The following is a 17,961-nucleotide window of genomic DNA, read 5'->3' on the forward strand; positions in this document are numbered from 1 at the left end:
CACCCCCGAATTAGAAAACACCCCCGAATTAGAAAACACCCCCGAATTAAATGCAGCAAACAAAAAAGAAAACACCCCCGAATTAGAAAACACCCCCGAATTAGAAAACACCCCCGAATTAGAAAACACCCCCGAAGCAGCAATGGCGACAAAATAATTTTTGCTGTATTACACTTAAAATTACACAAATTTATTTTTTACAATGTTTTTAGGCGAGAATGTAGATGTGTAGATCTGAAATATCTGCTCGGTTCATTAATAAATCACCTACTTCAAATATTGCTCCGACGTTTTCGGAGATGTCTTCTCCCGCTGCATTAACAGCCAGCTTCACTCGCAAGCTGTCAGCTGGCCGGGCGCTCCATGTAGATATTAATAAAGTATTTAATTTATTCCTGAGCAAATGGGTTTGACTGATTAAAGTTAAGCCTTCAAACATAGTTTATTTAACTGTAATGTCTTACTACCTGAGATCTGGAGAGTATTTGAAAATGAATAATATCCCTTGTATACATTAAACATTTTAGAATCAGACAGATTTTCTTTTTACTATGGAACAACTTTTATTACAAAAGGTGAAGAATAATACAGAAATAAAGAGTAAAAAACAACTGAGTCCGTTTTTTTTACTTCGTTGCTCTGTGCTTCACGTTGTCACGGTTGCTAAGCAACATAACGCCGAGATGGAGGCTAGGCAGCTAGCCGGAGGCTACAGCTTCTCTCTTCTGGTCGTCCATATTCGTGGCCTTCGAAGGACCCGTCTTCTGTAGATCGGGCCGTTTCTCACATAGACATAATAAAAGGACAGACGCCTAATGAACCGCTCTCGTCTTATCAATACATACTTATATAAGTATACAAACATAAATAAATAATCATTAATACTGAATAATATACATTAGGCTATGCATGATTATGCACGCACACACACACACACACACACACACACACACATATATATATATATATATATATATATATATATATATATATATATATATATATATATATATATATATATATATATATATATAATGTTTTCCAGCCTACGAGTTCTGGTTTAAGAGTGATTCAGCAGCTGAGATTGGGTCCAAAATCCGATACGAGATTCATCCGTGCTGTGCAGTGAATCTGTCTCTCCCTTCTTCCTCACGTCGTAGGAAACCTTCAAAACAAAAACGGGACATTTTCGAGTTATCTTACGTTGACTGAGTTAAATAATTAAATAATAGCCATTGTCATCTGTGTAAACTTTGCTGGTGAATGTTATGATTTTTATAATATTGTTTCATTTCTATAGTAGGCTCTTGTATCAGATAATCTAAATGTTGGAGAATGACTGAAACATTTTAAGATTTACGGAATCTCGGTTAGCTGTCAGAGCGGGGGCTGAACACCAAGCACTATAGCTAGCATTAGCTGGTATTTCGCCAGTGGACATAAATACAGTATAGTAATATTCTAATCACAAAAATACACAGTAATATGTCCATCTTACTTGCGAAAAGTCTGTCGAGCCCTCACGTCAGTAGTCCGTCGATCCGATCAACAATATTCCGCAGTGCTGAAGGCATCTTCTGCTGTTTTGGTTGAGCAAAGCAAAGTGTATTTGCGCCGGAGCAGCCAATCGTGGGGGGGAGGGTGTACTCTTTTATTATGTCTATGCTTCGAAGGATCAGTTTCTCAGGGCCCTTGAAAGGATGCAGAGCCTGAATTCGGACACAGCTATTTTTTGTTATAGACTCCCCATAGTGGTCTGGAGCACTTCCGTTTTCAACACTTTTTGTTTGCTGCATTTAATTCGGGGGGTGTTTTCTAATTCGGGGGTGTTTTCTAATTCGGGGGTGTTTTCTTTTTTGTTTGCTGCATTTAATTCGGGGGTGTTTTCTAATTCGGGGGTGTTTTCTAATTCGGGGGTGTTTTCTAATTCGGGGGTGTTTTCGAATTCGGGGGTGTTTTCTAATTCGGGGGTGTTTTCGAATTCGGGGGTGTTTTCTAATTCGGGGGTGTTTTCTAATTCGGGGGTGTTTTCGAATTCGGGGGTGTTTTCTAATTCGGGGGTGTTTTCTCTTTTGGTGCGCATTCTAATTCGGGGGTGTTTTCGAATTCGGGGGTGTTTTCTAATTCGGGGGTGTTTTCTAATTCGGGGGTGTTTTCGAATTCGGGGGTGTTTTCTAATTCGGGGGTGTTTTCTCTTTTGGTGCGCATTTGCACCTGTCGGCCACCGTAGTTTCGAACATTTAGCTCTCTGCAAGCCACTGCTGCTGAAAGCGATCAGCACACACGTCTTGAAAACTTTTTTTTTATACTAAAAATGCCTCATGAAATGGGTTAATCTTGTCTCATGATGACAAGGCCAATATTATAATAACTAAAACAATGGTAAAGACACAGTAGAGTAAACTGGTCAGTGCTGCAAAGCAGCTGTTTGTGTCCAAAAAACAGAATATTTAGGAATGACCTTAAATCTCACTTTTTCCATTGGATAAATATTGTATGGATGTTAAAACTCAAGAATGTTATCTGCTATTAAAATGCTTCATTTTATCATTAAATATGCAAAATCTTGCATTCACAAATGAAAGTTTGCAAACTTGATACCTGATATTATTCTGTCAAAACTAATATTTATGCATGCATTGATTAACTGATTAATAATGAAAAGAGCAATATGTTTCTAGATACAACAAATATTTTTTTCCTGAAACCTTTGGCTAAATCTTTTTTATTAGTTTTTTTGTTTTTTATTTAGTAATTTATCGTGTTCATGTTTTTTCCTTCTTTTCTTATTTCCCTAGAGTTATTTATTTTGTATTTTTTCTAAAAATACATTTTTTTTTCTAAAAATACAAAATAAGTCTTGCTTAAATTTATCCTACGATTGTTTCAAAACTGACCATTTAAATGTATTTTCTCATGGCTTTTGATGTTTGTTACTGCTGTTGGTTTTGTACATTTTTGTTCAATAAAGTGAAAAAATAAAATAAAATAAAATAAGACAGTCCAAAAAACACAAGTTTTCATCGTAAGAGTCATAAGAAGATCTTTGTAAGTTTGAAATTGCTGCCTACTGTTACTCAGTCTAGCCAATCCATATGTAATCCCATCAGTTCTGATTTGTTTGTCAGATTAAATTTACCAAAACAATATTCTAATTTATTAAGTGGGTTTGTACATTTCAAATCACTGAATCCAGTTGGTCTAATCCAGTGGTTCTTAACCTTTTTTGAGGTACCGAACCCACCAGTTTCATATGTGCATTCACTGAACCCTTCTGTAGTGATAAATAAAAGGTGATGCCCCCTCCCCCCAAATTCAAGACATAGGGGTGACCCAACTAGAGTCTAGTTGGGTCACCCCATGATCACTAAGTCTTCTTAAAAGGTAGAGTCTCTGAGAACAGTTCTTCAAAATAAAGTCAGTATTTTCAGCAAAGTTGAGCTGACTTCTCCAGGAACGATCCAAATTTGCCACAGTTTCAACAGGTTGGCCATCGAGAGAAACTGGAACCACTTTAAGGTCTTGCTGAGATCATTTCTTAAGAGAATGAAAAATGTATAATAAATAATAAAGACTTTGCGGTATTCTGATTTAGTAATGTAATTATATTAGTTGTGTTACCACCCCCACGCCACTAGAGGCAGTACCAACCCCGAAAAGATGCGACTAAGGAGCAGAGAAGTACACCGAAAACTACAGAATTTGGTAAAAACTGTGAGCTTTGCTGAAGACACAAGTTCAAATCCATGCTGAGAGTGGAGCTCATTCAATCAGTGCTCCTCCGCAGCGCTGATTGGCTAAGCAATGTAACGTGATCCTCTGCAGAAAGCGATGGCAAAGCGGGGCGTCATCACGACTTTACACAAGTGTCTTTACCTCCGCGGCAGAGGCTCCGCCGAACCCCTGAGACCGACTCATTGAACCCCTGGGGTTCGATCGAACCCAGGTTAAGAACCACTGATCTAATCCCTTTCATCACCACAGGTGTATAAACTCAATCATGCAGACTGATCTGTTAAAGCAGGGGAGTTCAAACTTTTTGTTATGTGGGCAAAACTCAGCAACAACTCAAGGATACTCAATGTTTTTCCTTTTAACTAAAACACCAAATGTTCTCCTGATAATTTTTTCTCTGCTCAACAACAGCTAAGCATGAATTTTAATTCCACAAAGAAAATAGTCAGATTTTCTTTTGTAGGAAAGGAATGTGTGAATCATTCAAAACTTCAAAAACGTTTCTCTGCTGAAAGAAAGGCAGCCACTACTAAATTGTTTTGGGCCTGACTGAAACTGAAAATCTTTTCTCAGCAATAAAAACATGACTTTGGTCTCTCTTTATTTGAAAACTTTTTTAAGAGTTTTGTCCAAACTGATTTCATTCAGGGGTCACACTAAATCTGGTGCCGCAAATGGACGCCCCTGTATTAAATCCTATTGGATTGTGATAGGTTGTGTCTGGATTCTATGCCGTTGTAAGTGTTTGCATTTTTGTTTCCATTATGTTTGTTAAGATTTTTAGATTATTGCAAAGTAAGCTCACACATTCTTGGATCTCTCCGGTGGATCCTTGGTGGATTTTATTTTATTTTTTAACTTCCTGGAGGAATAATCAATCAGTGGTGAAATGATATCTGGGTATCTCTTACCATTTCTGAAAGTTTTGCAGTAAAAGGTTATTTTGCTTACTATTTAACCTGCGGAGGGATAAAATATGTAGCGTGTTGGACTAACAGACTGTTTGCTCAGCTAATAGCCTGGAAATAACAGTTAAAGATGGTGTGGAGGGCATTTCTGCAGACAATCTACTCCATGTTTCAGCAGATTTTACTGAATGCCTTTAAAACAAGCTGTTTGAAGTGATGGAGAGCTCTTAGTCCTCCTAACAACTCATCCACCTGTCTTTTGTTTGAGCTTTCAGAGGCTCAACACTGTAAACTCAACACTTTCAGGATAATTAAGAGACGCTGGCACACTGTTGCTAATTTTCTGGAGTAGCAACAAAGTCGATCTTTTTAAGGAGAAGCAAACTCTGCATTTGCAAATTTTGCTCAATGTTCATTTGGGTTCCAGCGCTCTGCATCTGTGACATGATGCTGACTGTTCAGCATCTGATAAACTTTTCAGAAACAGGAAGTTTAGCAAAAAAAAAAAAAAAGAAAAGCTGAAACTGACACAAACAAGACACTAACTGTATATAAAAATTAGGAGATTTTGTTGTATTTTTCACAAAGTATGTCCCAGAAATATCACCTCCTACATCCAGCCAGCCAGCCACTCATATTGGTAGGAAAATTTCAGGAAATTTGTCCAGTTAACAGCAGGCTAGAAGAAGAGTTTCACTAGGGAAGATCTGTTTTCTTTCATGTCAGCACAAACTGTAAGGAGGTGGGGGGATAAAGAGACCCTGAGTGCGTCTGAAACGAGCTGCAACTGTATTTCAGCTCCACTGACTGATGTGACGATATTCCCTCAGGTCCGTTGATTTGAATAGTGTGAATATTTATGTCCAAAGGTGTTTTCCTGCTGCTAATGTCCACACTGCTTAAGGAGACACTTATTGTCGGCTAGAAGTGGTTGTTCATTAACAGCAGCCGGTCCTGCCAGAGGAAGCATTAAGGTCTCCTCATTATTTAATCGTTCACTGTCTCACCCAGCAGCGGTGTGTGTGTGGGTGTGGGTGTGTGTGTGTGTGTGTGTGTGTGGTGATGGAGGATAGGGGCAGTCAGCGCCATGTTGGATTTAGCTCGTCAACCCACACTGTGTCAGGTTTATCTCATAAACGGTGATATGAATGCTTCTGACGGCCTCCACTTTTCAAATGATTTAAAACTGTCAGCTCACATTTTAAAAAGCTGAACAGAACATAAAACAAGACTAAAAGTTTGATATTTGATATCCTCAACATTTCATAAAAATGAATTAGTTTAGAGAGCCCTTTAAGATGTATAAGTACGATATTTCCATATGCTGTGTGTAAAGAAAGTATTTCTTTTTTATCACTGTGTGTCATTAAAATAAGGTCAACCTTTACCGTCTGTTAGCATAACTAAATTACAGTGGACCTCCACATTTGTGAATTTTTCTGAAGAACTCGATTGCGAAACATTTGCCTGTTCACAGTTTTTTTTTTGTAGACCATATGTGAGATATTTAAAAAAATGAAGCTTGGGAAGCTGAAATACCAAAGTGCAAAGCTACTTGACACGCTATTGGCTGCTAAGCATCCAATCCAGGACTGCCATTCATTTTCCTTTGTGCTGACTGGCTGAATCCCCAGGACCAGAGAACACAGCGAACACCTGGATGAACTATGTTTCTACTTGAAAATTTCAAAGTAACGAGATAATTCTTTTTATTACATTCACATTCAAAAGTTTACATTTATTAAAATCCACCCATCCATTATCCTACACCCTTATCTCTAGCAGGGTTGTGAGGGCTGCTGGTGTCTATCTCCAGGGGTCAACGGGTGAGAGGCGGGGTCAGCATGGACAATTCAAATCATAGTACCTACATCTCAGTCCACAGCTCCTATGAACCATAACGGAATAACATTATTGTGATGACTTGCTGAAGCCAAAGTGTCAGAAAAAACAAAAACTTTTTAAAGAGACAGAGGCCCAATTTCACAGAGTCAAATTGCAAAGTCAAATTTATTGTAAAAAATCTTTGAAATATACAGCATTTTTATGCCAACTGAAGGTAACATAGTTACCTGATTGTTCTACACAATGGCACTATGTGCCTGGAAAACACACAATAGGCCCCCCTTAAAACTACCTTCCTGTTTGGGACACATGGCCGTCCTGCTGACACCATGGAGTGTCATTTCTTGCATGGTAGTAAGAAATGATACCCGCCCCCCCATCCCCTGGGAAACATTCGCGCCCAATTGTTTACACTGCAACAGGTGTAGACAGTTTTAATAAAGATGAACGCTAAAGCTCATGGTGACCAACGGATATCAAAATATCTCTTGACCTTGCAAACATGGATTACAGTTGATGTCTGTCACAGCAGGAGGCGACTGTGCCCAGAATGCCCTGCACGTCTATCTGGCCAGTAAGCCGGGCCACAGTTTCTGCCCCCCACTCAGCCCAGAGCGGCATGTATCCATCTCTGGCGCGGATTATACCATACACACATGGTGGTGTGTGGGTGTCCGGAGAAGTGCTAGACAGTGATGTTTCAGGTTTCAAGGTTCAGCTGGAATTCTCCAGCAGTCCTGGTGCAAGAGAGTCTTATATTCCCTGGAGACACAGATGGACAGGAAGCGCTAAGGACCCCAGGTCCCAGATTGGTCATAAACACCTCATGTTTGTTCTCTTATTCCAGCTTTTGTCTTTTTGTATGTCTCCAAGGAGCTACTATGGTACCACCCTGTAGTCCATTACTGTAATTCCTCACAGGATCCTGACAGATATCTGGCACTTCCTATCATATGTCGATAGCAGGTCTGGTCCATTAATCGAACCCACTGCTTTACAAGACCCTTCAGGATAGTCTGGGCCAGGAACCCCACTCAGGAAGGAGCTGACTCCAAATTAATCCACTGACGATCAAGACACCATTGTCACATATAGTTCATAATGAAAAAAATCCTACTTCTGCTTGCATATTGATCTGTGAGAGGTGCTGACAATGCACAAACATCTGTACCACACTCAGACTTGTGTTTGCAGACTTCATCCTGGCCACCACACAATGAAAAAAAAAACTTTTTCACTTAAGATAACCAGGATTTTTCCCCTCTTGGGGGCCACTGGCACTAACCTAGCTGTTTTCTGTATTTCAGAATAATACGTCTTCTGTTGGACTTAATACAAAAAATACTTTATAAACACACGTCTAGGATATATATCCATAACTCATTGGCATGATAATATTTGGAAAACAGAGTTATGCTTTAAAAGACCCTGACCAACATGGCGGCGGCATTGACCTGTTATTTAAAATGAGTCCCAGCAACCACCGCGCAGGCGCGAATAGAATCACGTGATTTATTTAAAGTGGGAGTGTAAAGATGGCAGCCAATGTCAGCAAATTAAACATGGCTCGATTAAGAAGAAGTTCAGTGTTTACAGTGTTCCAGTTAGATCTCCTCCGTGAATTACTCTGCGTCCTGGTGGCTTTTTGTGTTCTGACGCAGCAGTCGCTGGCAGACCAGCAGGAGTTTTTCGAGGACTTTCTGAAGCGGGAGTATTCTCTGGTGAAACCGTATCGAGGTAAGTTTACTGTCAGTCTGGCAGCGCTAGCGAGCACGGTGGCTGACAGCTTAAAGCCGCTTCAAACTTATTAATAAGAACCAACAATAGTGCACATCCTCCCGACAACTCAAGGTTGAGCTCCTTTGTTAACTAGCTTGTCGACTCGCCATATTAGCTGCAGTGGATAATAATTAACTAAGAGGAACTTTGCTCTCCTAACTAAATGGCAGCGCTTGTTGAGGGCAGAGCTGGTATTAAATCTCGGCAGACGGAACCAAACGGAAACCAGTAAAGTCAGTGCAGTTTTCACATTCTCCACAGGCGGATGTAGTTTGATTTGGTTTAGGTTGAGCTCACTAATCAGTGCTTTGGATGTTTCATTTAAAGGGTGTTAACATTAAATATTCAAACTGAAGACCAATCAGTTGACTCCATGTCGGAGTCAGCTAATTTCACATCGATTGGTTCTGATCGTCAAATATTGAAGATTTTTTTTCTATTCTCCAAAAGAAATGAAAAGTGTACAATTCAATGTACTCTAACTATGTGATTACGTTCTGTCTTCATAATGAGGTCATCAGGTAACTGACCTGTAATATTCAGCCAAAAGGCCCTTTATTCTGCAGCTTGAAGTTAGGATGCTGGACTTGAGGAGCCCTGATTGTTGAAGCATCTGGAGTGCAGATGGCAGCTTTCAGACTTGCACATGATAACGCAAATATGTAAATTTATGTATTAGTCAGAAGTACTTGTGATCGGGATCCATAAAAGAGCTTGAAATCCTTGAAAATGCTTGAATTTCAATGAGGTGCTCTCAGTTTGGAAAGTGCTTGACATTCAGACTGCACAGTTTTGTAATTAAGTGCAATCTAACATATAATTAAATATATACATTTGGAAAGTGTTATTTACAGTTGAAGTAAGATATATAAGACACTTTTTTTTCTTGGTGTTTGAAGTGAAATCAGAACCAACTTCTGTTGTTTTAGCTCAGATAGAATAACCACAATTATTTTTATTTGTAAATGACACATGACGTGAATTTTTTTTTTTTTTTTTTTAGAGATCTTTATTGTAACTTTCTTTGTGTTTAAGCATGAATTTCAACAGGAAGGTAATTTACCTTAACATGATTTGCTTGGATTGTTAAAATGTAACAAATATTCATTATTCCTAGTGGTTCAGTTACTGTGTTGATCTGTGTTGAAATTAAAGTTAACTTATGTTTTATTTTGTTATACATGTTATTGAAATTGTTTTTTGTTGTTGTTGTTAAATTAGTGTTTTGTTCTCTTACCAGTCAGGTGTATAAGTTGTGTGTGTGAGACATTTTTGAAAACACAAAACTTTGTTCTATTTTAGTTTACCTTTTTCCTGCCATAGTATGTATAATATTATCACATTATTAATAACAGAAATACATTGTATCACATAACATTTCTTTTAGTTAATTTTAATTGTTTTTATCCCTAAGGTAACCTTTACTGTGGGAAAAGTGAAGGATGAACTCACTTGGGTTTAGTAAAAATCAGATATTTGTTATATTTGTTAGGGATGTGATGCATGAAAGATGATGACCTTGGAACTGCCGTTCTCGTTCAAATATCCTACTGTACACACTTCTAAAAAATATTTGATATAATGCTTAAAAAAAAAAAAGAGTGAGAATTAAGGGTGCAGCTCCAGTTGAAAGGCGACCTGTCCTGTTTCTGCAGGACTGGGCTTCTCCAGCTCCTCCCAGTGGGATCTGATGGGAACGGCCATGGTGACCCCTGACCATGTGAGGCTGACCCCAGACCAGCAGAGCAGACAGGGAGCGGTGTGGAGCCGGATCGTAAGTCTGCAGCTGCATCACATGCTTCCATGTTACCCAACCACTTCCTGCTTGATTCTGTCACAGCTGCTCACAAACGATGCCACCACAATATGCTGCTACACATGTAGTTTCACTGTAGAAAACCTTCCCCAGTGTCGGTTTTGATGTGTACGTCAGTGTCATGTTCTCCTCTGTTGCTCTTCATTTTTTGCGGTGCAGCCGTTCGTCTTGAGGGATTGGGAACTTAGAGTTCACTTTAAAATCCATGGCATCGGGAAGAAAAACCTAAACGGAGATGGAATTGCCATCTGGCTAACCAGAGATCGCATGCAGAATGGTAAGCTGGCAACAATGATACAGATGAGTACTGAAGAAACTCCTTTGATTTCATGTTTTTATGCTCAGTACTTTGCAGACACAGTCAAAGCTGTAATGCATCAAAATCTGACTGGATGAAGAAAATTTAATCCTAATGCAAAAATACTTTATTGATCCCAAAAGAAAATTAAATTAAAGGAAATTAAATGGATGAAGGCAGAGGAGCTCATCAGTCCTCCTGAATGCTACATCTATCCACCTCTGCTGGATGTTTCTTCCTGTTAAAGGAGAGTTTTTCCTCTCCACTGTCGCCCCCTGCTGGTCCAGGAGCGGTGTATGCTGCGGGTCAATAACTTCATGTGATCTGCTGGGTTTCCTTGCATAGAAAAGTTTGAGACTACTTTGGCTAATGAGTCTGCTGTAGTTGGGGTCATCTAGAATGTATATCTGATTGAAGTGAAATTATTATTTTTTTTTGCAAATTGCCTTAAGAGGACATTTATTCTGAATTGGCTCTATAGAAATAAACTGAACTGAATTGAATTTCTGGTGTTCCTCCCTCACCACGCTCTCTGCTCCGCCTCAACGTCTCCAGGTCCTGTTTTCGGCAACATGAACCAGTTTGTTGGACTTGGAATATTTGTGGACACTTACCCAAACACAGATAAGACCCACGATGTGAGTAAAACCTCCGACATCTCTCTGAACCCTGTTCTCAGCTTGATGTTTTCAGTTTAAATGATCAAGTCAGAATAGTTGTTATTGACAATAATTTCTTGTAGCTCTGGGATTCAGTGGTTTGTTAATAATTATAAATGGTTTATTACTCATTTAATTGGTTTTAGTTGTATCAGTTGGTAACAGTGGCAACAGCAGCCATCGAGGCTTTTTTTTTTACTTTCCTGTGGAGGCGTAATGTGAATTCACCCGCATGGGATGAGTTTCCTGCATGATGTCCTATTCAAAGTCCCACTCAGGTGGAATTGGTGCAGACTTTGGCTGATTTGGAGCCGTTCTGGTGTTCCTGCTGCAGAGCTCAAACTGGAACTGCAAGTCACAAACTCTGACATGCTGAAGTCACAGAGTGTTTGGGATGATGAGAATGAATTCTAAAAGAAATAAAAGTGGATCATTCTGATCAGAATCACAACTTTGAACTCTAATATGATAATTAGATGTTTCCTTGTTTGTGGATCTCTGTTCAGTGCATCATCTGAAAACTGAACCAGCTGAGGTGGAAACCGAAATGTAACCTTTGTGCTGGAGCTTCTGTGTTGGAAAACTAATGCTGCACATCAACTCAGTGTAAAACAGGGTGGTGGCAGTATCCTTCTGTGGGGATGCTTTTCCTCAAACAAAACAGGAAATCTGCTCAGTAGGTCAGAAAATGGATCTAGGGAGTACAACAGAACTCTGACAGCAAACCAGAAGCTGCTGAAGTCTTGACTTCACTTTCCACCAGGGAAACGCACTCATGTTAGAATGGCCTAGTCAAAGTCCAGTTGAGAAACTGTGGAAATACCTGAAGAAACTGTAGCTAGAGCAAAAGGTGTTTCTGCAGTGCTTTGATTGAGGGAGCTGAATACCAGAGCACTCCACACTTTTTAGATTTGTTAAAAAATAAAAATAAAATAAATAAGCCCACATGTCTTGTTTTTGTTCTGCTTCTCATTCTTTTTAAGACACTCTGATTCAGATGTGTTTTGCTGAACATGCAGACAGGTGTAGGCGGAGCTTAGTTAGCATGCTAACCTGCTGCAGCGTAACGTCTCTCCGTCTCTGCTGGGGCTCAGCGGCGCTCTCTGTGAGTGAGGCGGCACCAGCAGGGACCGGAAGTGAGTCGGCGTCTCTGCAGGACTGGAAACTGACCTGTTGCTCAGACACGACCCAGCAACATGGCTGCCATCGCTCCGGGGTCCTGCGGATGACCCTGGGTGAGACGAGCTCCTCTCTCGGGGAGATTTTAACTCCCGTTGGCTCCTCTCTTGCAGAGGACCTTTCCGTACGTCTCGGTGATGCTGGGAAACGGAACCCTGATGTACGACCATGACCGTGACGGGCGGACCACCGAACTCGGAGGATGCACAGCCATGACGCGCAATTCCATTTATGACACCTTCCTGCTGGTCAGATACTCCAAAAACAAGTTGACGGTATGGCAACGGTTTTTTAATCTAGTGGGGGAGAAACTGCTCATCTGAACACCATGAAAGAGTTGATGCATGTTTAGAGCTGTTCTGTGGAAGCGGGGATTCAGCTACTAACTTTAAGTCATATGAAATCTTACATAGGGGGGTTCAGAGTGCAGCCCAGGGGCCAGTGAAATGATTTTGAGTGGCCTTCCACTGCAGTTCCTGAGAAACTAACTTGACAACATCATTTTTTGTCTTTAGCAGCTAAAGCATAAAATGAATTCAGTGTTTCTAGGGTCTTGTTGCCCGTGACTTATTTTAACTTAAATTGTTTGGATGCCACCGATGTAAAACAAAATGACTTTGACTTTCCTCTGCTGTAAATCCATAAATAAACGCCTAGTGTATCAAACTGCTGATCTGTTCCTCTGTGTGTCTGCAGCTCATGGTGGATGTGGATGGGAAACAGGAATGGAGAGACTGTGCTGAAGTCAGTGGGCTGAGGCTTCCCACTGGATACTACCTGGGTGCCTCCTCTGCTACTGGAGATCTATCAGGTGTTCAGCATTCAAACGGTCTACAGCAGGTTGTCCAAAGTGCAGCCCAGACACACAAAATCTAAGTATTTTTGGTCTGGCTTCTAGTGCAAATATCTTAGCATACTTTGAAATAAGAAAAATCTAACTAGCAAGTAGCTTTACAGCAAGATATAGAAGCTAGTTTTATGTGAATAAATCTTTAATACTGATTACGTAAAAGCAGTAGTTCTACTGGGAGATTTTTAAATTTTAATTATGGCCTTTGTAAATTTATTTGGAAATGTATTTCTAAATGCTATTGCTTGGAGGAAAGTATATCTATTGATATCCAGACATAGAGATGAAGAAACGCGCACTGAGAACAGAGCTTCTAAGATTTCTATCTTATTTAAAAATCTATATAAGACATTGCTATGTTCTATACTGTCACATGTAACATAAGGGTATATTGAAGAATAGCATAATGAAGTGGGAATTAAAAAAAAACTGTAAAGTTCTCACTCCTTTTCAGACAAGTACGGTAGATAAATCTTATGTTGCACAACATAAGATTACAAAAATACATATACACATGTATATGCATTCTTTTTTTTTTGTTCAAAATAGATGAAGTAAAGAAATCTCGCTAAGTCTCATATTCTAATGTTGCCCACCGGCTTGTCGCACAGATAACCATGACATCATCTCAATGAAAGTGTACCAGCTGACTGTAGAGAGGACTCCAGAGGAAGAGGAGGAGGAAGAGGTGATCACCGTCCCGCGGCTGGACGACATGTACCAGTTTCAAGGTAGAAACATTTCTATCGCGTGGCTGAAAATGGTCCTTCAAAGCTGAGGCTTCATGGTAGTTTCCTGTTGGGCTTCCCAGTGGACGTGGAGGAGGAGGGGATGAGTGGGCTGCAGCTGTTCTTCACCCTGCTGTTCTCCGTCCTGGGCCTGTCCGTGCTGGCCGTGGTGGGCCTGGTGCTCTACGGCCGCTGGAAGGAAAACAAGCGCAAACGCTTCTACTGAGAGAGGTGCTGCTTCTCAGAACACAGGTCCTCGGTGCACATTAGATCAACTAGAGACCGCTGTGCTGTGACTGGAACTCAGACTGACGGCCTTCTGGGTCGAACGTGGAGAGAACATGAGCGGGACGGACAGATAAGTCAGGTGGATAGTGTTTTTATATCTTTTTTTTTTAAGTTCTCTGGAGGATGTGGAGGTCTCAGCAGGTTATCTGCTGAGTGAGGCTCTGTCCTCACCAACAGGAGGCGACAAAAGAATCAAGTTTCTGAAATCAAATTGCTGCGTGGACTTCACTGACATCATGATAACAGGAGTTCCCCCACCTCTGGGGGATGCTCTTCAGTCACTTCACAGGTTGCACCTGTAAACAAAGTAAAGAAATAAAACTCCTGCATTATAACAAAAGACATTTGGGAAGCTGCTCCAGTTGCAGTCCTGTTAAAGTAGGTATTGTCTACCTGCAGCTGTTGTCACTGTTATTTGGTGTCTGAAACTCCAAGTGAAGACTAATCTAACAGCACCAACAGCAGAGCAGACTTTTACAGTCTTAAAAGAACAATGTAATAATAACATCTGGGTTTATCTAAATGGACATGCCAACAAATGTTTACCTACTGCCTGCGTTTTTAATCAGGTAGTATCTTTACATCCTCTGTTCTCACTGCCAGTGTCAACAGGAAACTCATTGATGAAGCAAGGTCATGAAAAAAATCTGAACTATCCCTTTAAGTTCCTTTGTTCTGAGTGTAAATGTAGCTCCAGTTTTTATATCTGTGACATCACAAATCTAATTGTCCAATCATGGGCAGATTGATTCTGCCTCAGTGATCTAAACAAGTCAGTAAGCAATTGCTGTCCTTTGATTGGACAACTAGATGTGGCAGTAAGTCCAGGCTGACCAATCAGAGTGCAGGAGTTTCAGGAAAATGTGACTCCCAAAAAAAAAAAAAAAAAAAAAAAAAGGTTTTTAGAGATTCACTAAAGTTTTTCTGTTTACTACAGAAATTCCTCAGGGACATGAAGGGATTTCTTTTTCTTTTATGATACCTAGCAAAAGTATTAGTTTCCCTCACAATTTTTTTGCGTTATCTCGCAATAATGTACGAATCATTTCATGTTGAATCTTGAATACCGAAAGTTTTTCTACTACAATATAAGGATTTTGTAAGGTTCTTTGATGTATGTTAATATCTCGTTGAGATATCTCAACTTTTAAACCTTTTTCTTTAGGATACACATGAAGATGGGCTTTCATTCAAAACAGAAACTTTCCTTAAGAAAAACTACATACAAAGTATTTGAACTATTTTTGAGTTATTTTCATGGGGTAATGAAGTCCTCTGACATTGTGTGTTGGTAGTGTGGTTAACAAAGGGCCGTTTTCATGTCCTATCTCAAACACAACCAGTATCTGCACCAATGAGTTAAGACTGTAGAAACAGGTTTTCGCTGAGGCTCTTTTAACATGCATATATGTGCAATTTTAAATTGACATTTGTTATACCATATTTTCCAGACAATAGAGCGCACCTTACTATAAGCCGCACCTTCAAATTTTAACCGCTAATCTCGGTTTTTCACAAGGACACAGCAGAGGGCTGCGTTCTTAATAAATCTGCTATTAAGGACGCAGCCCTGCGTCTCCAACGCTGAACCATGGATTCGTTCATGTCGAGCTTACGGGCAGCAGCTCCATTTCCCTCCTGTACTGCCAGATCGATGGCCCTCAACTTAAAAGTGGCATCTTTTTGTTTGTGGTTTCCATGATGAGAGGGTATGAGTTTGAAGAAATTTCTCCATCTTGCCTGCTGCTAGCATGTGCTTGTTCTAAATGAAAATTAGCGCTTTCTTTCTTTATGTCCAATTTTTACTTCTAATGATTAATTTCCTGCTGAAGAGCCCCGTGGCGGTTGACAAAAAATCCACAGAAAAGCTGCACCGGGCGATAAGCCGCATGGTTCAAAGAGTGGGAGAAAGGTAGCAGCTTATAGTCTGAAAAATACAGTAATTATGATTGGATACATATTAGACCAGGGTGTATTTGCTAATTTATTGCGAGGGAATGCAATATCTTTGTGACTTAACACACAGGACAAAATGTCCCCTAGCAGGCTCCATAGTTTTCTCTTTAGTTCAGATATTTTTTGTCTTTGCAGATTTCAACTCTTTTCTACACAGGCATCATATTCAGGAACCGGCTGATTTTCCAGCTGCTGTCTATGAAAAAATTGATGTACAAGCTAGTGATCTTATCGCTGCTAAGTAATGGGACTGATAAAAAAAAAAAAAAAAAAAGAGCATACTTTTCACTGGTTCCCTGTGATGCACTGAAGCAGACACATCCACAGACAGGAATGGGTCCCATCAGGTCACTGTTTCCACTCTAGTTTCCTCCAGTCCACTTCCACTTCTTTTGCTAATCCGACCAAACCAGCATTCTTCATTTCAACCTGCAGAACGTAGCGGCTCATTTAACTTTTACCTCCACTTTAATCTGAAATGTAGCTGCTATGACAAACAGCCAAGCTGTGGATTGTTGCTGGAGTCTCGTTGAAGTGCCTCATTAGGACCAGTAAAGACAGTCCTGCCCTTCTGTAGCTTTAACATGTTTCTAGATATGACAGGGGTGTCCAAACTGTGGCAAATTTGACTTTGTTTTTTAATTAGAAAAAACTAATTGAAAAGGAAAAAGCAATTAATGTATCCTACGTTTTTAATTGACCCACAGATAAAGAAAATTAAGTCATCCCACAAAATATTCTTCTTTTCCTAACCAAGCTTTCTGGACCACATCTACCCACTGACTGGGACACTAAAGCAGAGTTTGGTGCACCAAAAGCTGCTTTTAATTACACTATTAAAACTTGGCCAAATTCATCAAGTGTTTTAAAAATAAACATGTTTTTATTGCTCAGAATTGGCTAAATCTTTCAGTTTCTTTCAACAAAGGACAAAAAGGACCACATTCGTGTCGTACAACAAATCTGACTCTTATTTAAATATTTAGTGCTTAGAAAAAAAATCTCAAAACTTGATTTTAGCTTTAAAACCATTTTTTATTTTATTTTTGACCCATGTTACAAAATGTTTGGACACCCCTGGTTTACGTGATTTGACAGACCTTTCTCTCTACTGTATTGTTTTGAAACCAGTTTTATCTGTGTGGACTCAAACAATGCCATTTATTACACATGACTACAGTTCTGTCCACCAAACTCTCCTAGGAGGTCCAGTGAGAGGAGCTTCAGCAGACTCACAGGCTGTCAGATCTTCATGTTTTCATTTTTCTATGCAAATTTCTTGCATTTTTGAGCCATTTACCTCAATCATTCATTTCAATGTGAACCAGTTGGTTCTGTAGTTTTAAATGTTAGTGAAGAAATCAATGCTGACACTGATCTTTCCATTAAAGTTTCTATTCTTCCCTTAATCTGGTCCTTCTTTTTGTTTGCTTCATGTTTCCATTGATCCATACATTAGTTTAATATTTCATTTTGTTTTTGTAGTTTCTCAACCTTAACTAAAATAAGATGTCTTGATCTGACATGAAATCTAACTTTTATTACTTTATTTAGGAAGAATGCTCACACATTTGTTTTGATTTTCTATTGTTTCTGTTTCTTGTGCTGAGCTTAAGTATTTTCTAGAGACCTAAAAACTTTAAATTTCTTGCTTAGGTTTTAACAAAAATATTAACACAATGTCTACATGTCAGAAGTTTGATATATCAAACCTGAATAATAAAAAGTATTGGTATCAGTATAGATATTGGTGATACTTGCACTGTATTTATTTGGTATCGGCTCAAAAAAAAACAGTTGATAGTTGAAATAACAGCAAATAATTCAAGGAGGAGAGGGATGGGAGAATGCAACATACAAGACAACCTTTAGGTATGTTTATGATGAAGGAATGAGGGAACATGATGGATTTTACAGAAC

The 17,961-nt window shown here is 39.5% G+C and overlaps 1 protein-coding gene across 1 annotated transcript; it reads left to right on the top strand.

The window, feature by feature from the left end:
* Positions 1–7,995: 7,995 nt before the first annotated feature.
* On the top strand, positions 7,996–17,450 carry lman2lb (lectin, mannose-binding 2-like b). The gene is made up of 8 exons (XM_014978937.2): positions 7,996–8,225; positions 9,923–10,041; positions 10,243–10,360; positions 10,937–11,019; positions 12,333–12,494; positions 12,916–13,030; positions 13,681–13,800; positions 13,881–17,450. Exons 1-8 carry the CDS (start codon positions 8,024–8,026, stop codon positions 14,021–14,023), a joined length of 1,062 nt encoding a protein of 353 aa, XP_014834423.2. The 5' UTR covers positions 7,996–8,023; the 3' UTR covers positions 14,024–17,450.
* The last annotated feature ends 511 nt before the right edge of the window (positions 17,451–17,961 follow it).

Source organism: Poecilia mexicana, unplaced genomic scaffold (assembly GCF_051168715.1).
Source record: "Poecilia mexicana isolate PSO_F unplaced genomic scaffold, ASM5116871v1 scaffold_9, whole genome shotgun sequence".
Lineage (NCBI taxonomy): Eukaryota > Metazoa > Chordata > Actinopteri > Cyprinodontiformes > Poeciliidae > Poecilia > Poecilia mexicana.

Coding starts and splice junctions, on each gene's coding strand:
- lman2lb (XM_014978937.2), top strand. CDS start 8,024: ATGGCAGCCAATGTCAGCAAATTAAACATGGCTCGATTAAGAAGAAGT. Junction 10,361..10,936: donor CAGAGATCGCATGCAGAATG/GTAAGCTGGCAA, acceptor CAACGTCTCCAG/GTCCTGTTTTCGGCAACATG. Junction 13,801..13,880: donor CGACATGTACCAGTTTCAAG/GTAGAAACATTT, acceptor TGGGCTTCCCAG/TGGACGTGGAGGAGGAGGGG.